At 40.0% G+C, this 25640-nt stretch overlaps 1 protein-coding gene across 10 annotated transcripts in view; it reads right to left on the reverse strand.

Annotated features, from left to right (window-relative positions):
* The window catches only part of MICAL3 (microtubule associated monooxygenase, calponin and LIM domain containing 3), a 152917-nt gene that overhangs the window by 79292 nt on the left and 47985 nt on the right, over nt 1-25640 (reverse strand). For 7 of the 10 annotated variants that reach the window (XM_066319445.1, XM_066319446.1, XM_066319441.1 and 4 more), the window contains 17 exons: nt 21723-21930; nt 20264-20380; nt 19465-19566; nt 18751-18906; nt 18123-18223; nt 17293-17550; nt 16573-16688; nt 15154-15280; nt 14548-14641; nt 13272-13419; nt 11745-11941; nt 11156-11268; nt 10643-10705; nt 9741-9914; nt 8559-8648; nt 3091-3186; nt 944-1000 (listed from right to left, as the gene is read on the reverse strand). In XM_066319445.1, coding sequence (XP_066175542.1) covers nt 944-1000; nt 3091-3186; nt 8559-8648; nt 9741-9914; nt 10643-10705; nt 11156-11268; nt 11745-11941; nt 13272-13419; nt 14548-14641; nt 15154-15280; nt 16573-16688; nt 17293-17550; nt 18123-18223; nt 18751-18906; nt 19465-19566; nt 20264-20380; nt 21723-21930 — 2217 coding nt within the window. The remainder of the gene's footprint in view (nt 1-943; nt 1001-3090; nt 3187-8558; nt 8649-9740; nt 9915-10642; nt 10706-11155; nt 11269-11744; nt 11942-13271; nt 13420-14547; nt 14642-15153; nt 15281-16572; nt 16689-17292; nt 17551-18122; nt 18224-18750; nt 18907-19464; nt 19567-20263; nt 20381-21722; nt 21931-25640) is intronic. The other 3 variants (XM_066319444.1, XM_066319447.1, XM_066319448.1) reach the window with 3 other exon arrangements.

Below are 25640 nucleotides of genomic sequence, written 5' to 3' on the forward strand. Positions count from 1 at the left end.
AGGTGCTGTTCTGTATTACTAATTGTCCTCCAATGCAAAACACAAAATTGGGTTCACACCCAGTTTACAAGAAACACTTCTCCCATTCAGATGCATTAATAATACTCTCTACTTTCAAGCTGCTTTCTGTTCCACCTACTCCTTCCTACTAGATCATTTTCACAAACTGAGGCCTGTTATGAAGCTGTGGGCTTGTGTCATTGCAGACACGTGTATTCATTTTCTACTGCCTGTCAGAAAACATTCAGTCCACAAGAGGCTTTTGTTAGAACACATTCAGGAAGTTGCAACAGTTTTATTGCTGGCTCCCATTTATGACTTAATTCATTCAAAGCCTGTACTGGAATGTCAATTAATTTGTCAATATGAATTCAAATCAACCGGTCCTTTTGAGTGCCTATCTTTTCTTTTCCCATGCTTCTCTATAATACTGAGCCATTCAGACAGGCTGTTGAATATTTCATTGTTAAGAAGGCTTCAGAGTCTCTATACCAAATAATGTCTCATCATTTTTCCTTTTACTCTGGCCTGTAGGAGGCAAGATGGAATGCCAGTTGTTTAACCATCCAGAAAGCAAGCGGTGAGCACAATGCAACCATGTTCGCATGAATTAGCACAAAACATATCTCTTCTTGTTCTGCTACAGCCACAGCATACTTCACTAAAGAGGTGTAAGAGAAAAAGAAGAATGAGAAGAGCTCAAGTGCTTGACCTAGAGCAAAATAAAAGCATACAGCAAACTGTTGATGAAGGCTTGTTATGCATTTATGTGGGTATCACACAGGAAAGGATGGCTCCTGCCCGACTCTCAGCAGTTCCAGCGTGTTAACAGCAGCATTAGGATAAGTGTGCTTCACCACCCCCTGGATCTGACCTCTGTATTGCACACATCCAGCACAGCTCTGTGCCATCAGCACCCATGCCATTTGTTCATGCTCTTTACCCTTTCCTGTCTGGGACTCTGCTCCCCGCGATAGCCGGCACCAGGTTCCCTGAATCTCTGCAGGCAATAAATGATGAGCTTAAAAACAATCACAGATCTACTTCCTAATCAGAACACACTTTATCTGATTTCTCTTATGATGCAGGCAGAAAAGAAGCCATAACAAGAGCAGAAGTTTATTAAGAATGTTCTAAAACCGGCAATAATAAGTTGGCTCCTGAAGGGAATTTTTTTAAAAAGTAATATAAATATATAAGTCAATAAACAACAACACAGTACCACAGTGTAATCAAATTAGTGCAATGAAGATGGTAAGACACTCAGTATAACTCATACTGTGATGTTAGTTCAGAGGAAGGAGATGGAAAGTTTAAAAGAAGTGGCAGAATAAATGCAGTAGAAGAGCAGAATTAAAGGCTTTAAAAGACATCAGTGTAACAAGGATACAGATTCATCTGACTTGCTATGAGGCCTGGGCCAAGACAATTTCAGGGAAAAAAATCATTCCTAAGGAATAAGAATGTCTCCAAAAGCAGATTACTCAACTGAGTTTAACATCAGTTCTGTAGCACAGAGGGTAAAAACTCCTGAGTTAAAAGAAGGAAGAATTCTGTAGGACACAACATAGAAAATGGTCAAAATACACTTGGTAGCAGCTTTCATGACTGAGCTAAGCAACCAAAAAGACACAGGACAAACAAACACTTGGAGAGGTGACAGAAAGAAAATACAGAGATACCAGATCCTTAGTGAGTGAAAACAAATTTCTCTACATGGAAAATGAATCCCACACTATAAATTAGAAAGTAAAACTCAGCATTTAACTGCCTTAGTTTCTCTATCTGTAAGGTTGGGGAAAACCTTTCTTCTTTCACAAAATGTACCAAACAAATTTTTCAAAATTTTGACACAAGGAAGGCAGCTAGCTATGACATCATCTGATAACATTACACTGCAATTTAACTGCAGGTTTTGCTAATGAAAAGGGCTTTCCTTACCCATTCTACCTAGATGTCCTCTCCTGCATCCTTCCTGAAAAGCTGAAAAGTCTGCTGTTCACAGTGAGGCAGAAAAAAAAATCAACCTCTTTTTTGTTAGGACAGTTTCAAACGGGATCAGTAGGCAGAGCTGATCTATCTTGCAGATGCAAACACCACAGAGGCAGCAAAGAATGTGTGTCCTGGAGGCTGGCAATAATTACACCAGATAAACTGCAACATGCAATTAAAATTTGAGAAATCACAGCAATAAGGCAAGTCAAACTTTCTGCCAAAGAATAAAACTTGTCTACTCTGCTAAAAGGTAAAGCTCCTTTTTACAGTTTACAGGCAAACAAGAGCCCAGCAAAGAAACATGCTCCATCTCTGGGGAAATTAATTTGTACAATCCTTACATTATGTCATGACAGCTCTATGGAGCTGCAACTGCCTTTTCAGGACTTCTAGTTCAGGATTGATCAAGAAGTGGATTTGAAAGTAGGAAAACAAAACAAGTAATTTGAAAGGATACAACTCAAAGAAGCACAATGACAATATACAAGAAGACAGAGGCATTAGAAGGATTTCAGGTAATATTTAAGTTGGGACAACATATGCATGTGCACAAACATCTGGATGCACATTTATATACTGTGCTCAGAACAGCTCCCACTGCTCCAGGTTCAATGTCAGACAGACTGAGACAAGAGCCTGGTGTGGGAGAAACACAAGGAATACAGTGGACATGTGCAGGCCACTACAACACTCAAAACCTATTTCAGATAAGCAAGCCTAAAAAAGTTACATGGATACAAGGGCAAATTTTCAGTGACACCTATTTAAATGGAGAGTGGACATAGAATAAAGTTTAATTTTCTTTCCCTGCATTACTCCAATTTAATTTCTACTTTGCTGCATCTCAAAACTGAGAAAGGCTGCTGTAATAAAAATTTGCCTACAGCAAAATCTCAAATCTCCAGTGGAGAGTCTTCATGCTTCCAGTGAGTTAATGCTGCCCTATCCTCCTAACCTAAGAGGCTGAGAATCACCTCAGTAGCTGAAAGGAAGAAAATTGGAAATGTGTTTGTAAATAAGCTATTTGATAACTGAGCTAGTCACTCGTACAAGCAGCAATGAAGAGAAAGGGACAGAGCATGCAGAGGGAATCACCTGCTGCCTGGGATACGATGGAGAGGAAGATGGAGTGCAAGAAGAAAGCATGATCACTTTTTTGGGGCAGGTCCGAGAACGTTCCTTATGCCTCATCTTTTTTTTAAAAGAGAAAAAGAAAAAAAAAATCATAATAATGGTAGAAAAGAGGTAACATTACCAGTGGTTTGGTGAGACAGGCCAGAACGCATGAACTGAGACCATGATCCTCAGCTCACACCTCTCTCAAATAAGCTGAAGCCACAGTGTATCTGAAGATGAGAGACCCCAGTTTTCACCCAGAGCCACAGGATCACATTTGACAGTCAGTGAACACAGACTTGTATCAAGGAGCAATTAAACCAACAGCTTTTGAGTCAAGGTCCTACAGTCAGATAAAGGCAAACCTTGGAACTCTCCATAGCACAGCTGGACTGCTCTCTTCGCTTCATGAAAAATTACTTATTGCTGTGCCTTAAAATGCTTAAAAATATCCATCCTGTTGACCTGATTACTCTTGCTTGCAGCTCATTACTAATACAATTCAGGTCTCAGTGTTCTGTTCCCAGCTTCAGATTCTTCCTCTCTGCCTTACAGACATTGCACCATCTGAGGCAAGCTTAAATGTACTACATTCTATTAGAACAGAAATCCAGCTGGCTTATAGATAAAATAGAGCTGTATCTAATAGTCTGCATATTACACATTGCACATAAAATGTCCTCAATTTACACACCAGAAAACAAGGCCTTCTAGTGCTGTACTCCTTTCTATGTACAGACTTTCTCCCACTATTTCTTGTTTATTAATGTGCCTTCTACCTGATTTTTCCTTTCTTTTTGAGTCTTCACCAGAGCATATCTGGAAATTGTTGCACTGGGAAAAAAAATGTTGTCTATCCAAAGCCTCTGTTAGATAAGTCTGTAAAAAACTGCACATGGTATGGAGATATTACAGATGTTTATTACTGCCTTTGCAGATGAGCTGGCACTAACATCTCTTTGGGTGCTCTCTTCAACAAAACAAATAAATAATAACTCCTCTATCTCAAACAGATGCTACAAGCAGCTTACACTAAAGCATATGCCTTGGCACTGCAGTGGATGAGGAACATTTATACACTGTTTCAAAAGGCTCAGCGATGAAGTCACTAATTTCTAACTGAAAGCATGGCAACATTCTCAAGCATAGAGCTGCTCATGGATTTTCATTTGTCCATGGCCAAGTTTGCATTTCAAAGGTCAAAATGTTCACAAACTTGCTTATTTTTCCAAGGCAAATTGCAGAATACAATACTGGATAAATGGATGAAGTACATGTTCAAGTTAGTCCTCCAGTAGAATGAATTTCCAAGCACACAAAGGATGACTACAGGAAAGCAGAAAATCATCAACATACTTAAATTAAAAATCTAAGGTAAAAAGCAGTATTTGCAGAAGTCATTAGTGTTTTAAGTTCTCCTCTGTTGAGGTTTCAGCTCTTGCTGTCTGTGGTCACCTAAGTCAGTGCTTATCTTCAAAAAAAACACAGTTCCAACAAAATTACTGCAAAGTTTGTACTACTGCCCTTTAGGGAACGGTGTCAAGAGAATAAGCAGATCTCTAGAGGCAGAAAAGATGTGGACCAAAAGATGTGGGATCTGCATCTTACAAGTATCGTTGTACACACGAAACATGATTTAAGCTTATCCATTACACACAGAAGTTGCTGCTGACAGGAGACCTATGGAACAATAGCAGAAGACTGCTGAAGGCTATAAGCTGAGAGTCTGGAAATCCAGGGGAAAATTCAGTTTAAAAGGTTTGTCTCACACCATGCCCAGTCAGATCCTCTTCTGAATATGGCTTTCAATGGCTTCATGATCCTGGATGAGATGCTCTTTCCCAAAAGCAGCCAAAATAGCTCAGAAAGCAATAGAGCACATGATGGAATACCATCTTACAGAAGCAGGCATTTAATGGAGGAGATTAACCACCACAACATGAGAGACAATCCAGCCTTTTTAGATGATATTACCATCATGTAAAAAAATTACATTTCCTCTGTGCACATTCACTTCAAAATATCTTCATGCATCATTAGATGCTGCTCTGGTGCTCAAAGAACACAAAACCAACTTTGACAACAGAGGTCAACATCCTCAACGTGTAACTCAATAAATCCAACTTTATAATCCAATTCACAAAGGATGCAAGCCACACAGAATTCTGTGAGGAGCAGATTTGGTGGGGTTTTTAACCCCTTTGCTTTTAGGAAGATATTGCCTTTCCAAGAGAGACAGCATTAGAGGTCTTGTGATCAAAGTAAAAACTGCTTCAGAACACATTCTGCCAGGATTTCACTCTTTCTAGGAATTCTCTCATAGCAAGCCATTCCTGCCCAACCTACACAACACACAGAGGTATCCTGCCTTGCAAGCTGATGGTAACTGCCCACCTAATGCCTTAATCCAAGGGTAAAGCAAGATTCTACATTTAAGCTGGTAAGCAAGTACAGCTTAGGAACACTATCTGACAGATGCCCATTTCTCATCAAGACTGTGGGTCAAACCCAGACCATTTCCTTTGCAACTCTCTTCCTTGCGACCGCTCTTAGGCTTTTGCAATATACTTTCCTCTTCCATGCAGGATCCAAAAGACAGGAAGAAACAAACCTGTCAGTTCTATAACTGCCCTTCTCCCAAAGAGTGGATCTCAACTTCATTTTGCCAGCTAGTAAGAACATTAGGCAAGCTGTGGTTTCTCTCAGGAACACCATCCCCCTCCTTTGTCCCCATAGGAGCTGCTTTGCTCCTCTTCAAAGCACTCTCCACTAGAAGGTATTTGCTAGGTGATATATTCAGTCAGTAGCAGAAGTTTCTGCTCATGAACTTCAACACTTGTGCCGAAAGAGAAATCTTACCAAAAGCTTCATGGACAGCTCTTTCCAGCAAATAGGCATCCTCCCTGAAGAACTTGTCAGAAGCAATACTAATCCTTTACAGCAAGTGCAGTGATAAAGCACTGGTGTGGCCTGGGGAGGTGGTGGAGTCACATCACCAATGTGTTTATAAAAAGACTGGATGTGGCACTCGGTGCTGTGGTTTAGCTGAGGTGTTAGGACTGGGTTGGACTCGATGATCTCGAAAGTCTCTTCCAACCTGGTGATTCTGTGACAGATCCTGGTACTCAGCAGCACTCCCCTGCTGGCAGTCTGTCACCCAGGGATGAGCTATAAAGCCAGAGTGACCAATGTCACCACAGAAGGCCAGTCCAGCCCCATCAAAAGCTGCAGTCTCATGTCTATCAGGTTCTGCTTGCCCAAGCAACCAGAACCAGAAATCTCAGCAGTCAGCCTAGGTACTGCTCCAGCAACAACTTCCTGCAGGAAGGGTTTCTGTCCAGGCTCGGCAAAGCTGGCTGCTTGGCTCAGTGGTCTCAGCTGATCTCTGTTCTGTCCAAATAAATGGCTCTGTGCATGTCCATGGCTTTTGAATGAAGGTAACCAATATTCTCCCCTTCCTCAGCCACACAGTAAGGGACCTTTGGAACAGGACCCTGTCAATGGGGTTTTGATCCTTTTGTTTCCTGCAGATTTTGCATCCTTGAGACCCAGTTTTATACTTCTTCATTACAAAAGCACTGCAAATCCTGCAAGAAATCTGCACCCAGGAATCAATCATCTTCCATTGATGCACTAAAGCCAATCAAGGAAAGATCATCTCCATGTGTAATATTGAGAGGTAAATAACCCACACAAGGCAATCACTGCCAGTGTTGAAAAAACGAATTTAAATCCTCTGAAAGTAAAACTGTTGCAGAAAGATTCTTCAAAGAAACCCTACTGCTTCCTATACAGAGATGCTACTGATGTCAAGGATGAGCAGAAGAATTTTTTCTTCCTTTTTTAAAATTTCTTTTAAGCTGTGTAGTGCAGATATAAACAAGAACAAACAAAACCAAAAACCTGCTCCCTGGTGAGGAGAAAAATCCTCAATAAAAACCGGAAATAAAACTTTGTCCTTCTTTTATCAATGATAAAAGGATGACAAGAAGAACTTTTGCATTTCACTATAAAGGCTTAATTATAAACCCTCCATAAACTTTCAGTAACAGGTTCAAATACAAATCTCAAGGGTGCAGGAATGTGGTGTTCTCCAAGTGCTAAAACAGGGAGAGACAACCAGTGCAATCCAGTTTTCCTTTTTCTAGGAAGTAATATAAGCAGTGCTCATCAACTCACTTAATATTGTAGAGATCTTCTGCATCAGGTTGGGTTTTTTTTTTCCTTGCTAAGTATTCTTAAGAAATAAAATTCGCCTTAATCATGAATGATGTGAATCCATCTCAAAGTGCTCATTAGCCTATAAAGAAGATTTTGATGAGACAAAAGGTAGAAGAACAAACATTGAGTCAGGAAACCAAAGCATCCTGACAGTTCTAATGACAATAACTCCCCTGGGCTCAGGTCTTCTTCCTTGTAAAGAAATCTTCTAGATCATAGCACCAGTCATGACATGCAGCATTAATTGTGCTGAATGCCTCAGACGTGAAGATCACTGTGAATCCATATTCATCAAGAACAGCAAATTTCCAAAGCAGTGTCATCGTCTTCCTCTTGACTCTGAAGTACGCTCTGATTAAACTAAAGCCAGAAAGAAGTAAATGTTTCTCCAAATTATGGCTGTCAGCAAAAAATCTCTGAGCACTCTCAGAAACATGAGGAGGCCATTTGCACAAGGAAACAGTGGAAACAGATGAAGCCAGTGAGATAAGTATCCTCAAATGCCTGAAAAGATCATCTATTAGAAGACTTCGGTTTGGAAAGTGCATGGCTGAAAGAAAAACAGCACCAGTGACAATGGCCCAGATCACTGGAGAGAAAATCAATTTTGATACCCACTGTTTTTTCTGCTGTTGATCCCTATTCTGAACCCTTCTGTGGAAGAAAACCTAAAATCTACTGAATTCACAGTACCACAGGAGTCTGCAAAATAACAAGTGTGAAAAGTTGGCAAGGAAAGCTGGATAAAAGAAAGTGTCATTAAAGAAAGGGAAACCACAGGAAAGTATCCTGCAACTACAGAATACCTAAGATTTCACATAGGAATAGCAAAACTGATAATCAATTTTACTCATTATATCAAGGAAGAGCTTTAATATCATAGATGATATGACATCTTTTACCTCATGAGTCGCCATAAATTGCTTACATATTTCCTCTATGTCTAACAGAAGAAGCTAGAAATTCTATAGCAAAAATCTCTGCTGCAACATCCATGAAAACCTTGGTAAGTTAAAACTCGCAGAAGAGGGCAGGGAAAATTTGATTAAATATTTTTGAAACATTAAACCATACATCATCACCAAAGGGAGCTGCTGACTTTATTCACTGAAAGTCATTTAAAATAACAAACTCAGACAAGATGCTGGAAAAGGACTGGCTTAAAAGCACACCAGTGATAGGTGGTGTTGGGTGCAGTGCATTGTAGTCAGAATGAGTTTCTTTACCTGTTTCCACTGGGGTATGGGAGCACGGCCCTGCTCTCGTCTGCTGGATGCTTGGCTGTGAACACGTTCTTGATAAGGCAGGACAGGTTGCTGCATGCAGGTTGTAGGGAAGGTGGGACCAAGGAGGAAAGATAAAATAGTGAAGAAAACTCCAAGAAAGCCATAGGAATGGAATACAGAATAAGACAGACAAACATTTAAGGAAAAAAAAAAATAGGGCAGGGAAGAATTCATTTAGCAAATAAAATATAAAAAGGAAAAGAACATCCAAAAATGGGAAACTTCACATATTTTTGGACCTTTCCTCTAATTTCATTGTTTCTTCAAATCATTGGCTGAGTATGCCAGCCAATGTAGCAGCTGAAGAAACATTGTATTGTGTGGATAGAGATCAGCATTCTTACTGTGTTACACTAATGCTGATGTAGTGTGGCATAGACAAACTTGACCTGGCTTTCAAGCAGCCAGGTCAGGTCCCACTCATGATGTGGCCATGGCAGCACAGAGCTTGGCACAAGCTGTGGAGATGGACTGATGCAGCAGAGCAAAGACTCTGGCACTTAAACCACACTGAGCCTCATCCTGCTGACACTGCACTGCCAAGCAGCAGCTTGAAGTGACTCAATCTGACTTCAAAGACAATTACCCTGCAGTTGCAGCAGTTCAGATACCAATCCTGGATAACAAACAGGCCTCACTTGGAATGACACAAGCACCCTGATTGCCAAGAAACTCCCAGGCATTTATCTGCTGCACATACATACACGTACAAAGCTTAACCACACTTCACAAGAACAAACAGATGTAACCTGATATGAAAATCTTCAAATCAGAAATCAAATAGTTGTTCTTAAACAGGATAAGCAGAACATTCCTGGAAAACTTTTAAAGACCAGTAATAGTTATAAAAGAAAGTAAATTGCTGGATTGCTTGTAAGATATTTGTGAAAGATTACATATTAAGGGCAATAACAGAGAAACTGATTTTTTTTTTTTTTTTTTAGGAAGTTCTTCTCCACTCTGTGCTTCTAAATTTTAAGCTTTGGGTAAACTTCAATCTTCTCTAGGAGAGCCTTTGAAGTAGAAAAGCAACACTAGCATCCAGTCTGGAGGAATGCATGCTGTCATTCACGGTTTTCCTCTACAATTCCAAAACAAAGGGGTTTATTATCCCTCTCCTACCTGTCTTCGTAAGTTTGAGGACGGCACTGGTGCATTCTCTTCAAACTTGGCCAGGAGCTGGGTTGCCATGGACTTGACTTTGTTCTGATTCCCAATGGCAGCATCAATTCTCCTCTCTGTCAGGGCACTCACCAGTGTGGGCCTGTCTTCTCTGTAGCTTCGTGGGAGGTCCTCCTAACAGTCAGTGACATCAAAATTCAACAAGATACAACCAGATCACCTTTTCCTTTCTACCCCTTTGCTGTGAAAAGTCACTTATGCTATAGATAAATCTCTTAGCCTCACTTAAAAGCTCAGATTTTAATTTCCTTTGGCAAATCATCAAATGTTCTGTTAAACTTTACTTATCTTTTTAACTTTATTTGATACACTTGCCTACAAAAAAGATCTCAGCTGAAACACCTCTGTGAAGCCTTTGACATAGACCAAAGGCCCATCTTCAGCCAACAAACCCAGAGCACTGAACTTTAATTCACCTGTACCCATTTGGCTACAAACACTGATTTTGAAGGACTACCTTCTAGGGCACACTGGAAATGTATGGTTTTTGCACAAACCAAGATAAAGGTTTAAATATGCATCAAACTTCTGACAATACTGCACAACTTTACTAAGAAGTTTTGAGTGCTGATGTCCTCAGCAAACTATGGTAATTTGCAATAAAAGCAGAACATCAGGGAACTGCAACATTCCATTTGTTACATAGTATTCTTTCATAAACATTAGTCATTTGCACTAAAGATACCATGAAAGTGCAACTGCTGAAGAAGAATTAAATTTTAGATAAAAAAAATCCTATATAAATCCATCCTGCCTCGATATTTAAAAATGAAAGAACTGAAGTGGGAAAAAGGTACCTACCATTTATTTTGCTCCCTGTCACCTCTCACTGTAATACTTACATCCTCAGATTGGCTAGTTTTTCTCCTCTTTCCTGCACCATCCAGTTCCTTCTCTTTTTTGTCCTGGAAACAGAAGGAGTAGGGGAAACAAAACAAAAATTACTCTCATACCTCTCTGGGCTGAGATAAATGTCATCAGTGCACTTAATCAGTTTAGTTGCAAAGCTTATTTAATTCTCTGTGCTCATTTGCCATTTCTTTAAGACAAAGGTTTTTTCTTAGACACTCCTTAGGAGATTCCTACCTTCAACTGGACAATTCTTCAATGCTTTCAAATCATTGAAAACTGAGCAAGCAGCTTTGTTCCAAGAGAAAATACATGCCCAAACACTACCACAAAGCTAAGATTTTAAGACTGAGAGTACATACACAGATGCAATTTTGTAGTCATAAATGTCATGCACTGTCCCATACCAAGAGCTGGTGAACACATGGTCTCCTGCAAACTAACTGCACTAACAGCTGCATTTTTAGTGCCACTGTTTGGACTGTCCCAGGGCTGTGCCTGCTTACCTTGGGAGTGCGCTTCCGAGAGATGCTCTGGCCCAGTTTGCTGAGGAAGGAGATGGGAGACTTGGTGCTGGCAATCAGGGCAGCCTTTTCTTCTGCATTCAGGTCCAGGCTATCTGTTAGTGAAAACAGGCAGAAAAAGGGAATTCCATTAAGTTCTTTCCTGTGGTGCTGTTATTTAAAGCAACTGAAGGACTCACTGATTCCTTTTTAACATAGCAGTCTTTCTTAAATTCTCTGTACAAAATGTCTAATGTCTAGAATTAACACCTTTCTCAGCTATTCTGCTTTTTCATTTTGCCCAAAGCAGTTCTTTCAGGGTTTATAACCACCCATAATAAATACTGTGTTTACTCTATTTACTTTTATATTTAAGAGGCATGAACATCAGTATTCTTAAAAAGAGTCCAGAGTTTTAGAAATTATACATACTATATTCACTACACGTGAATTAAGATCATCAGTTATAAAGAGCCGTAACCACATTATCAGTATTTAAAGGCTGGCCATATTGATTTGGGTTAGCTAATTACATCTTTAAGTTCTGATCAAAGATGTTTTGAAGATGTTTTAAGTGCCCCAAACTGCTTACCACTAGAGGGGATGGTGTCTTTGAACATCTCATAGAACTGTGTGAGGTACATCACCATTGAGAGCTTATCTGGCTCTCCAACAGATGCCATTTCCTTTCCAGTCATAATGGGAGATATTCCAAACTCTTTCTCAGCAATGTCAAAAGCCAACTGGTTATTCTTCTCCACATCGTGCTCATCCAAGGAATCAAAGTCTCTGCAAAGGGCAAAAAGAGGTCTTGCACTAAATCAAGCAGAAAACAGCATATTCATCAGTCTGCCTCTGACATCAGCTGAGCAATTTACTAGAGCGAGCTACAGACTCTGTAAAAAAACCCAGTATCTTTCTGAAAGAACTCAGACATCCATCCTTTTTTTTTCCCCACTTGAAATCCTAATTTTATTTGTCACCAACATGGCAAAGTTGATGCTACTTAATTACAGTGAACTTTGGCTCAAATATATTCTTTTTAAATTTGTCTGGTCTTCCTAAAAACCTAGACTTTTCTTCTTAAAAAGCATTATCCTCTGAAATACATCTCCACTTCCTCCTTTGCTGGAAGATTGTACATTTTCCCCTATATAAAATCATCTGTGTGCTTGGAACTAAATTAAATCTTGACTTTTTTGGTCCCCTTTTTTCTTGACTGATCCATAGCTTTGTCCTGCTGGCTTTTTCCAAAACTTGCCTAACTATCTAAAAAGCTATAGCTTGTAGAGAGTTACATGAACCAATTCAAAAGCTGTTTGAACCCTACACAAGTTATAAAATTATTAAACAGTGTAGCTCAGGTTAACTCAAGTATACCAATACAGAAGTAATTCAGTGCATATGGATTGGAATAACACCATATTTTTTCAGTGTGTTTTACAGTGGATTACATCTTCAAGTACAGCTCTAGAATTTACTTTTCTTGATGTCCCTTTGGGAAGTTGGAGACATTTCAGATTAAAGCACCAGAGTCCTTGCTACCATCACTTTTTCCAGCCAATGATTTCCCATTTGAGAATCTGAGCACTGTTTTACCTAATATATCACTGAAGAGAACACCTCTGCCATTCACCCAACCTAGTCACCGTGCAAACAGTAAAAACCTCTCTATTTAGGCTGTGGGTCACTACTTCTACAAAGAGTAGTCTGGAAGACTTCAGAAAGGCTTCCTTTGTTAAACAGGAAATTCATAAAGGACCATGCAGAGACTTGTTCACAGGAGATTTAACTGAAGCTATGAACTGTTCCCTTACTCACCTCACATACAAAATCTGTCAGTCAATAATGCTTTCCAATCAGTACCAATTTGAAGCTTAGTTCTGCCAAATCATCCAGAAGGGAAAATGAAAACACATTTATTTTCAAATTCATCAAGCTATCATGACCTTCCACTCTGATAGTTAATAACTGGACGTTGGCTTCCATCAAGTTTAATTGAATTCATTTCAATCCATTTTTAAAGTCATAAATGCACTGCCTCTAACGCCATATTATTAGCCTCCATCACCACTAATTTCCTGCTCTTCCCAGTTATCTGAAGCAGCCAATTACTCACATTAAGTCTGGACGGTATCTGTGGATAATGGCACACAAAGCTAAGCCACTTTTCCATGACATTGTGAGATCTGTCACATTAACACCAGCATATCCATCAGTCTGCCTCTGGCACCAGCTGAGCAATTTACTAGAGCGAGCTACAGACTCTGTAAAAAAAACCAGCATCTTTCAAAATAGAAATGCACAACAGCTCAAATTCTAAATACAACACAAACTCCACGAATCAACAAGCAAAACCTTAATCTAAAAAAGCATGAGTACAATGAGCAATGGAAGACAGGATCCTTATTTTCTTTGAAAAACGCTATCATATCTATTTTAAATCCAAGAAAGTATTTTTAATTTGCTGAAAAGCAATTATCTAAGTTGTAACTTGCCAGACTTTTCATCCTAGCCATTGTAAAAGAGCCCCAGGAAATATAAAACAGTTGCAAAGGCTTGTTAAGCATGATCAAAAGGACATACAGTAGCAATGCTCTCTCTAAGCCCACATATACTATTTCTAGAGGAAGAACTGCAAACGTACTTCTGTAACAATTTCTTCTCCCTTGAAAACTTTCAGTTAAAGGCACTGAACTATTCTGACCTTGTCTCATCAGAAGATTTGATGAGATTACAGCCTAAAGGGACATGGCTGCAGGGCAAACAGCAGACACTACACAGCTATTCAGCAGTGAAAGGAAGGCTTAGCAAAGAGCCTCTCTGGGAATCCCAAAACACACTCTGGGCATCCAAGACAACACGTGCAAAAGGAAAAGTCTGACACAGCCCTCAGGGGAGAGACAAGTAGACAGATCTGAAAGGCTTATCACAAGGCATCTAGTTCTCAGAATAATGCAAGCAAAGTAGAGGTTTCATTTAGTTGAGAGATGAGACGAAGAAAAGGAAAACAGGAACATGCAAGACTGCACAAGCAATACCTTCTGTTACATTTTTAAGAGTTCTGAGTCTACTGTTAGAGTGAACTCAGTCCAGGCTTCTGCACTTGAAGCAAGGACATAATTATGGATAAAGGAGGTGGAAAGAACTGCCTATACAAACAAATATGCTTAGAAAATTAACAGCATTATAAGGCAAGGGAAATTTGGCAAATAAAAATAACTTCCCATGTTGATGGAAAATTGTGAGCTCAGACTGCTGACAAAACAATTGCTGGATATATTCCCTAAATGCAGAGACTGGTTAAGTAATACCCTAAAGCCCTGCTGCTCTCTAGTTCCTGCACTGATCCAGCTCCAGAATACCCAAAGGAATAGGACAGCAGGCAGGCCTACCATTTCGAGTCAGCTTTGGTGTCCTGGAGTTCACAAAATTCTCTATCTCCAGGTGAATGTCTTTCAAGTCTCCTGTATTATACAAGTGGCGTACCTAAAATGACACACAAAAACATTTAAGACAATCAACACCTTACGCACCCCAGATACACACAGCTATAACCAGAAGACAATAAGGAGGCATCCCAAGGTACAAAAAGGAAGACAAGTACATGTAAGTAGCCAAAATCTGACCCCAAGAACCTCACAACAGCAAGGATCAGCTCATCAGTGCTGAACAGTCCAGCTGACTGCTGCTGCTCAGTGAATACCAAATTGCAATGACAGACTGCTAGACTGGATTATTTCAAAGAAAACGCACATGCACACGTGGAAAACACAAATTTATAGGTTTCATGCATCGTTATATCGCAGTCAAAATTATCAAACATCCCTAAAAAGGAATTTGTTCAAGTACAAAAGTCTACTCTTGACTCATGCAGCTGCCTTTCACTGCTTCCATGTCATACACACATCACTCTCTGTTCACAAAACATTGGGAACAAGCTTCACCTGAGGACAGACACTGCAGATTACAAGCACTAAGAAGCACCATTTGTGATTTACCTGCTGTGGCCGCAAGAAGTTGACGTTGATATTGGGATATCGGGTGGCAGGATCAATGCTGTAATGGCTGAAGTTTTTACTCACGTTCTCTGGGGTGGTCTGAGGCAGCAGCCTATAAATGCTTTCCCTTGGGAAAATAACACAAAAAAAACCAAAAAACTTTGGGGTTTTGTTTTGGTTTGTTTGTTTTGTTTAGGCTTTGTGGTGGTTTGGAGTTTTTGGTTTGTTTTGGCTGGTTTGAGGTTTTGTTCTATTTTGTTTTGTTTTTTTTTTAAAGAGCTGCATCACTACTACTATGGCTAAATAAACTCTGGAGAGATAAACATTCAAATCAGAAATCTAACCACTTCTGACACTGCTAAGAGCACAAGCATATTAAAATCTGCACTTTAATACAACTTCAGAATTTCAAAGGAGGGAAGAGAACAATACACTTCATGAAACTGAAGGGGCTGCCCAGTACAATAAACACACTGAGACACAGGAGGGGCTCAGGAAGAGGGGCCACCAAGGGGACTGGAGCATTTTGCCCTGGGAGGAGAGGCCAAGAGAACTGAGCTTGTTCAGTATATGGAAGAGAAAGCTCAGGGAAGATCTATACTGCTGTCTGAAGTGGCTAATGGAAAGGTGATGAAGTCTGGCTTCAACAGCAACAGTATTTTCCTCACTGTTTTTTTTTTAAAATTCAAACAAATGGCATTTTTAGTATGAATTGTGCCATTATGCAATTTTAGAAATTATACTATGGCTCCTGATGGTCAGAAGCTGCAGTTGCTGAAGTTTAAAATAGGACCTACAAACTACTACTTTTCCTTACTCCATCTTCCAGTTACCTGAGTTCTGATCTCCAAGAGAGCACCTGGAGTCATCAAAACAATACTTAGGCAAAGCTGATTAAAACATCAAGAACTCAATGCTTCACAAGAGACAAGATGCTGTTTGCCTTAGATGAAACAAAGTGGCCAAGGACAACATGAAAAATAGCAGGTCACAGCTTCCTTAAAAGGAAATAAAAGTATTCACAAGATAATAGGAGATGGCAAGCACTTTTGTATTTGGTGCTTTAAAGGCACCTCCATCTTCATCTGGTTTGCCACTGAAGGGCTGGTGACATTTAGTCAGGTTCACTTTGTCCATGCAATGTCAATAAGCGCCTAAAAAAAAAAAAATTCCTCATCTAATCTTTTAAAACTAGGACCAGGAATAGCAACATTTCTTGCTCCTCTGTACACTGCAGTTTATCAACTCCTTTGAAATTTTTTAACTTCAATTGAATTATACCCTCAAGCATTCTCTAAAAACAGTGACAGTCAGTATCTTCCATTCTGTCTACATATTTGTACTAAAAGAAACTGGAACGAAAGATGAGATGTCGGAGGATTGGATTAGAATTGTAAATGTATTCACTATCTCCATTACCTCTCTGCAAGAACTTCCAAAGGACTAGCTCCGAGCGACCAACTTCGTACCATCCAAGCAGAGTCCATTGCAGCCAAAAATCCCCTGGCTATTCCAGTTCCCATTGGCCAAAATGGCTGATATTAGAGGTTAAAAAAAAAAAAAAAAAAAAAAAAAAAAAAAAGGCAGAGAAAGCAAAAACATCACTTAGGGAAAATTTTAAAGAAATATCAAGTACATATTAAGGCTGTACTCTGCTGGGAAACTATAACTCTGTAATTAGCTTCAAGCTCCACTCCCACTCTCCCACTGGATAGAAGAAGCCATATGTATGGTGGACAGCTCATGAGCCCTCCGAAAGCCAATGTCTCTCTACTTCCAACAGTAATTCAAAGCCTGGAGCGCCTTAACGGCTTCTCTTCAAGACAGTACTTTTCAACCAACTACAAAATGCTAATTACTAGCAGGCCTACAGTAGGTTCTGTGGAGAGTCAACTTGTCCCAACACGAAGCAGATGGAACAGACAGAACTTCAGAAAAAGCCCTGCACACATTTTCTTCAGCGACATCATTACCATGCTAAAAATTCTGTTTTCCCCAACACTCCCACCCTTCCTTCAAACCACCCACTTTATTCTACCCCAAAGACCAGCTTTCCCTACAGTGCCTCTCTGTCGGGCAGCACACATTTCAGGGATGGGTGCTCATTCAGAGCTGACAGCCCAGCAGATGAACACAAACCTCGAGGAGGCTGTCCCCGACCAGCGCCACGAGGAGCTGGTGGCCGTTCTGCTCGCGCACCAGCGCCGCGTTCTCGGACGCGTACATGCACGTGAAGTCAAACATGGCCACGTCGGGCTGCCCGTAGTGGTTGATGGCAAAGTCCAGCGAGGGTAGCTGCTGGTTGGTGGAGAAATCTGCTGCTTCCCTGGCATAGTTCAGCAAAGCCTCCTGGTCCACGTTCTCCCGGGAGAGCAAGACCTCTGTGTCAGCATGGTCCTGCCAAAACCAGCAAAGTTAAAGTGCCGTGGTCAAACCCACAAGTTTATTTTAAGATTGGTACATATGGTAGTTGGCATTAAAATTCTGCCAAATCCACTCATACGAATTTGCCTGGTATTTTCTTTCATTCCTATCTGTGTTAATGCTTCCAGGAGAAAATCTATAAATCTTTTATTGCAAACAGTGATTGGTCCTGCTTGCATTTCTGACTGTGAAAGGGCTAAGAAACTTTTGAGCGCTTTTCAGTCCCATAAAACGAGGGAAGCTTAACTAAGCTACCAAATGTTCTTTCAGCATATTTTATCTTGGCATGAACAAAACTTCCAAATCGACAAAGGGAGACAAATTTGAAAAGGACAGGTTTTGTAACACTCATCTGATGGTTTAAAATACTTCAGAAGGGCATTAACTGCCTTTGAGAAAAAAATTACATTCATGTTCTAAAATAACAACTGTATAACAAAATTATGTGATGGAGGAGAAGCATATTTTCCTACTTTCACCTTACCAAAAGTAAATTGTCACCACAATTTTAGCTTACAGAGAATACAGGAGAAGTTAATACCCACATGCCGTATCACTCCTTTATCCAGCAAGCTCTGCTTTTTGGCAGTCATGACAAAGTAGTGTGTATCATCTTTGTAGTAGACAATGTTCTCCAAGTCAATGCCTTGTGACAGAACAAAAGACATGGTAGTGAACAAGTTGGGAGTGATGTGCAACTAAAGTTCTACCAGAAGAAAGTAAATTGAAACTGCACGGTTAGAAAAAGTCAGAGAGAATGCTAAGTAACTTTCTTCCACGCTCTGGGTGACTTAAATCTGAATTTTCAACAAAACCACAGACAGCACATTTCACCTGCATAAAGCTGCCTCTTTTTAAAAGTACATTTATCACCACTCTAAGATTTGCATTCAGATGTGGAGTGCAAAAACGAGAACTCTGGATTCAGGACCTCTTCCCACTTAGGCCTCTGATTTCCTGAAAACCATAAGTAAATTCTCCACTTCTGAACCCAAACGACACACATCTGCTTTGTACAGCAGAATAGCAGCAGAAACAGGGAAGTCAGATTTCAGAGGCAGCAAGGACTGATGGCCTTGCTTGTTTCTTGATTAAACACACATAACTGAGCTGCAAAGTCGTAATATTAAAGACAAACGGTTTTCACTGGAAATCTGTCAAGTGCTGGCAAACCTGTGGCATCTCGGAGATCCTGGAAGAACTTCTGGTTGAAGATGAAGGCCACACCACTGATCTCTTCAACTTTGGCTTCAGCCGTGGTGTTGCGGTTGATGAAGTTGGCTGTGATGGCGATCGCGAGTTTACCGCGGAATTCTTTCCGGCGAAACCCTACAGGGAGAATCAAGTTGCAATGCTGAGAAACCAGACACACCTTCAGAGAAGGCTCAGTGTGCCACAGACAGGTGCACTCACAAAGTAAAGAGAGCGAAGCGAGCTGATGAGGTACAAACTCCTCCATAGACGAAAGAACAATTGCTTCATCAGAAAAGTTAAGTGCGTTTACGGAAGAAGCTCCCCTCCGTCCCCCTCTCTCATTTCTGTTCCCAAAGCTGCAATTTCCATAAAAAGTAATAAGATGGGATTCTCTGCTACACAGAGTAATATTCAACACCTCAGTTCCTACGTCTGAAGGTAGGAGTGACAACACTACTCAACTAAAGAAAAAATGTAGGAAAAATTCTCCAGATCAAAAAGCCTTCTTTGTTAGTTTAAAGGAAGAAAACAAAGACCACCCAAGTCTTTGCTACAAATGGATTTTTACAAGGACTTTTCATCTCCCTATCACTTGTCAAATGTCTTTCCAGATGTTGAGTGGCATGTTAAAGGCCACTCCTGTTCCAACAAATTAAAGCTCTGTTTGGAGGTGAATTATGGTCACACCATTACCTTCTAAGGTGTTTCTCCTGCCATCCCCTCCAATGATTACTTCAAACTCATACTCAGACACTGGATGGGTTTTGGGGTGGACCAATGCACGCCAACCTATTCCTGTAGAGAAACTCCAAGTTAATGATAATATAAATGGTAATAATAATACAGACAACCCCCAGATAAAACCAGTTCTAATTATCAATAAATCCTTCAACACATGATCAGTCAAGAAACCCTGCAGGACAGCTACACTGAAGACAGAGCTATTCCTGAACTGTGCAGCAATTCCACATGAATCACAGGCAGACACAGCTTGCTAAAACTCCCCTAATTCCTTTAAGGGCCACTACAAACTTCTCTACTATCTATACCATCAATAAAAGGCCAAAAAACAAGTAATCTACATCTCCTGTGGCGATCAGAGAACAGGTTTCGCAGTGATACCAGAAGCATAACAAGGATCATTCACCAATATAAATATCCTCAGTGAATGCAAAGAAAGGAGTTGTTTCAAAATGTTATCTGAGTGTTATGTAATAGGCTTAAGTATTTTAGAAGCAATTACAATTTACCATGTCTTACTCTATTTCTGTGTAGTCCTTCTGGTGACTTTGTTTCATACAGTAACTAATTTGGATTTGTCACTAGAAAAAACAAATCCTACTAAATATCGAAGCAAAAATGGATTAATAGCTTTTATTATTAATAGAGCACAAGGAAAGGACTTAATGTCACAAGCAGAGTTAAGGAGTAGGATTCTGTGTATCATCCCACAACCTCCCCCTTCTCTACTGCCCATTTCAGTGGTACTTGCTTTCATTCTCCTGGTCCTCAGGAGGGTAAACAAGCCCCCGAAACTCCACATTGACATGGATCTCTATTCCCAAGATCAAGGCAACCTTCAAAAGGATCAGCTGGAGCTGACGGATACCTGCAAAAAGAGGCAGATGATAAAGAAATAGAAGAAAAAGGAAAGAGTACAAGAGCCCACGTGTGTCTGTGTGACATTACTGATACCCTGACTCAAAGGCTAGTTGTGCTACTTTCTTCTTCCCCACAGTGTTCCCAGCACTTCATCCAGGCACCACTGGTGTGTGACATCACAGCATGGTAAGAAAATTCTACACAGCTGAAACCCCAACCCTCTTCAAAACATAAAAAGTAATTTTTGGATGTTTCAGTCCCCTAACCAGCAACAAGGGAAACAAGCAGGACATGAAATGCAGGAGAGGAAGGGAAGAAAGCACAGGCAGGTCTGCACTTGTCACAGATGGCAAAGAGCCATTGGATCGGCCTGGCCGTATACTGACCTGTACCTCCATCCCAGCACCTCTGGGTTAGTGAGGGCATAGGAAACTCCTCACCACCTCTTTCCCCTTCCGGTAACTTTGGCAATGAGAATGAAAATCACAGTGTGCAAACTCAATTAATTTGAAGGAAAACAGCTTACTGTCGTATTTCAGATACTGAAATAAAAAAATCCTTCACCTAAACACTAAATTTTAGCTGTGCTGATACACAAAATAACCAAAATGCATGAAGACTGGAAGAATAAAAATGAAAAGAAATTAGAAGGAAAAGGCAATCTGCCAGACTGAAGTTGTGAAGATCTTCCGTTTTTACCGTTTGTTCCCAAATTAAAAACAAAAAGAAAGACGACAACACAGACTGATGGGCAATACCGGGCTGTGCCATGTACAGTCAGTTTTGGGGAAGAAAAAAGAAAAATAACTCCTAGCTCCACTAAAGCATTCAATTTTCAAAGAAGACTGATTTAACAGAATTTAAAAATCATCAAGATTATTCTCAGTTGTAACATATAAACATCTATTTAATCAGAATGTAGCTTCATCACTCTTCTGAAAATTAACAAAGCCAAAAACCATTCTTCCTTCCTCCAGACTGAAATTCACAAGAATGTTCAAAAGCACGCATTAATTTTTCTTTACAAGTTGCTCAAGAGAAACAGAATAATGTAGCAGCTGCAGGAATGTATCAGCAAAAAACCCAAAAAATTATCCATTAAAAAAAAATAAAAAAAATTGAGCTTTAAGTGTACTTTTCAGTGTAAGAAGAAGCTCTGCCTTAGGAATGCCCAAGAGATGACAGATAAACACTGCATGTTTTAATCCCATGACCAGCCCAGAACACACAATGCAAAGGCAACGCTGAATTGTACCACAACAACTTGAGAGCAGGGACTGGGGCAGGCTGAATTTTCATTACCCCACACCCTCCTCTCACTTTCCTCTCCTCAGGAAGGAAGAACTTACTGATATGATCTATGGATCCTGCACAGAATTTGCCGTAGAACTTTTTGGCGCCCAGGCCCCTCAGGTCGTGGATGGTGAACGGCCAGAGGTGCAGCACATTATTGCGGGAGAAGGCGTCCCTCTTCTCAATCACCACCACCTTGGCTCCCAGGAATGACAGGTCGATGGCTGTACGAAGGCCACAGGGTCCAGCCCCAATTATCAGACACTGCAAAACAACCAGCACAGAGTAACCGGATAGTCCTAGGAGAAATGGATATTTCTGTAGCAGCTTCCAAGCATCCCACAGCTCTTAGGAATAAGTGCTCTTTGTCTGAAACATAAGCTGAAATTTCACATCAGTCTTTCTATTTCTACCCACCAAGTTCTGCCATTGATAAGGTTAAAGCAGTCATCATGACTTGAAAATGAAGTGTATTTCAGAGCAGTGAAAATACTCACAGAGCAGGCAAGTAAAAGCAATGGTTGCAAGCACACAGTTTAAGAAGACCTTCCAAGTCAAACTCTCCAAGTACCAGCAATATTTCTGAAGGCTTCTCCCTCTCACATTCCACTTTTTTTTCTTAAAAAAACCCACGAAAACCACAAAAAACACAACCCCCAAAAAACAAAAACAATTACAAGTTTTCCTCTCATCTTCCAAACCCTGAGCTGGCCTTTCTTAAGAATATCTTCAGTAACATTGCAACAGCTACAACAGATCAACACAAGACACTAACGTTTTTATAAACACCATCATTTAAAATAACAGAATAACACAGAGTAGCCAAATCAGACCACCCTAACTTATGCCTTTGTTGGTGCTTCGGTGCTTCTACTATCCAGCAAAGGAGACTTCAGGAAAGTAAACATCACATAAACACAAACTATGTGTGACCAGACAAATCTTTTCTCCAACCTAACCTTTGTCATATGAAAGGTCTTTCACCCTCTCTTATCTTTTTCCACTCTACTCACAAACACCATCAGATGCTAATAAACAAGTTGAGAATGTAAAATATGTGCATGTCTAGTGTTGAAATACCTTCTGAGAACAGAATGATGCAGCAAAACACTTTCAGATTAAAAAGCCAAGATAGTCAGGAGACACTTCTTATCCACGGAAACAGAGGTCCACAGAGAAAGTGTTGGTATGTGTAGTCACATAAAAACAGTACACAGTCCATTTCATCATATCATTATTGTACTTTGATTTCTACCGAGTAAACCAGAGACACAGAATAAAGACCTTCTTACAGAGGTGGCAGCTGCTGCCATGTGATTCTTCTCCAGATCCTTATGGCTGCACAAGAATGCTCTTTGAGAAATTTGTAAGTATGCCAATATTTAACCATCAGCCAGCGCTCTGATAAACAACCAATCCCAAGAAGCAAAACTTTGTGTTCAGTGGTCATCCAAATTTGACAATTTTTACAGGCTGCCCCATTCTCATCACTTATTCACTGGGTCCTAAACTCTGCAAGCACCATGAAACTGCAAATGTAAAGCCTGAATGATGCAAAACCAGCACAAGTTACAGCAGTGATGACCTAACTATTGACATGCAAATTCCACGTAAGACTACTGAGTAAGATAAGAAGTCACATAAATCTGAGGGCAGAGACCCAAGTCTAGAGGAAAGGGAATAATAACACCACTGCCTCTTTAGTGGCTTCAGGACCAAGAAACCATTTGGGACAAAAGGCACACCCAACCTCTGAGTTAATAAATACCTATATAAAATTCTATACTGAACAGGTGTCCATCTTGTAATTTGCTATAAGGGATCCTCAGTTAGGATCTACTGTATTCTTCCAATTTAATATTGCTTTCTTTCTAAGTAAGTGTAACTCCCAAACACCACCTTGTCTTTCTTTTTTTAAACTTTTCAGAAAACTAGTATATCATATTATCTAGGTAATAATTTTACTTGGCTGGCAGCTACAATCTTCAAAGAGCTTGGATTTCAATAAGCAGCAAGAACACACTGAATTGGGTGACTTCCATTCTTTGACAAATTTCCACATGTAAAATATTTATGATGGAGTACAACATCAAAGGAAATGTACTAAAATCAGACTATTCAAACTCAGGTCTCATGAAATTATAAAGTAGTTGCCTGTAATTTTGTCACAGGAACTCAGAAGGTTTTCTTCCTCTCTATCCTTCCTCCCTGCCCTCATAGTAGGATGTGGTTTAAAACATTTAGGTTATGTTTAGGATTCTAGATGTTCTCTGAATGTAAAATTCTCAGGATAAGTTATTTACGGTCAAAGTTGCCTTTTTTAATACCATTGCAAAAATATTAAATAATGTTGTTATAAAACAAATTCAAAGCACAACTAAAAATAGAAAATATCCTTTTCCACCTCTAATGCTTCTTCCAGTTTCAGATGTCTCATAAAAACCCACTTTCTGACACTCTCAGTCAGCAGTAACTCCATGACATGCCACATACAGCCAAATAAAGGCAGCTACTGTTATTCCTTGTTCCCTTTCCCCTCAGTGACGCCAAGCAATTGCTGCAACTCCCTGCACTTGAAGCTGTCTCACCCCTCAAAGACACTTCTTGCTCAAGATCTTTCAGACAGATTAGATTAAGTTTCCAGTACCAATGCCATGGTAATGGAACATAAAATGCAAACTGAAATGCTGTATTCTCTTTATAACCAATGAAGAGAGAGCACCATTTGTAACTATTTACATTTGAACAACCCATCATGTCCAAGATGCTTTCATGAACCCTGATTATCTGAATTCCGGTTAGCCTGGATGCTGGCCCTGTGCACAAACTGCCCAGCTCTAGGCACAGCACCTCATTCCTGAACAATTTTTAAATGGGCAATTAAGAGCTATCCTACAAAGCATGAAAATTTCAGAACCGGTTTATGTTCAAGTGTGCAGAAGCCAGGCTTCCTAAAGAAATTACTGACTTCTGTTCTGACATGGATAAAGCCCTAATCTTTATTTTAAATTCTATCATCTCCACATGTCCACTTAAATTTCTGTACCTTTTAATCAGCAGTTTGCAAATTACATTAAACAGGAATATAAAGCTAAGCGAGTTAGGAAACATCAAATCAGACATGACTCAGTTCTCAAAAGGCCTCTGCTTTGAACAGTTATGATTATCTCTTAGGAACTACATTTAAACATTTAATGGCAGATACTATTTGGATAGGAAACAAGAAATTAATAGAAACATATATAAAAAGATAGGAGGAATATATAGTGAAATTTAGTTTAAAAAATACATCCACTGCAGTCCTTGCCCACTCTCAACACTGTGGTCCTTCACACCAACACCAGCAAGTTCTGATGTTTCTCAGTGAGGGACAGTCTCACAAGACCTCATAAGCCTCTCTGTTTATCTCACCACCACATGCTACTTCTACAATCACTCTCTTAATCTCAGTTCTCCAATTCCATTCTTACTATCTTTAACTTGGCTTTGGTGTATGAAATAGGTTAAGCTTTTGGATGATACAAAACCTCTTCAGTCAAACCCAGAATGCTTTACTCCGTTTATCCACTTTATAACTGTACTTGAAGAGATGTTTTAAAGACACTTGGTTACATTTATTTATTCAAAGCACACCCTTTTCTGGTGACTTTTGAGCCTCAGTACTCCTCTGGGTCTCCAGTTATTCTTCCAGAGCACCATCTGAAGGACTCATTTCTCTCATTCCTCTCACTGCCAACTTCCCAGGGGGCTTTACCCATGATTTCTTGTGTGATCTTCCTCTGTAAACTGTCTTTGCATCACTTCATTCACACACGCGGCTTTAATCAGCTTTGTCAGAGCTGTCAATTCACTTCTCCAAAACTTCTCCAAGAGTTTGGCCAAGCTAAAATCTCTACCTTTCTGACATTTCCTTGTGGCTGCCTAGTTGTTAATTCAAGTCCAATACAACCAAATGGAGCTCTAATGTCCTTCTG

The sequence above is a fragment of the Sylvia atricapilla genome, chromosome 5 (assembly GCF_009819655.1).
Source record: "Sylvia atricapilla isolate bSylAtr1 chromosome 5, bSylAtr1.pri, whole genome shotgun sequence".
Taxonomy (NCBI): Eukaryota; Metazoa; Chordata; class Aves; order Passeriformes; family Sylviidae; genus Sylvia; species Sylvia atricapilla.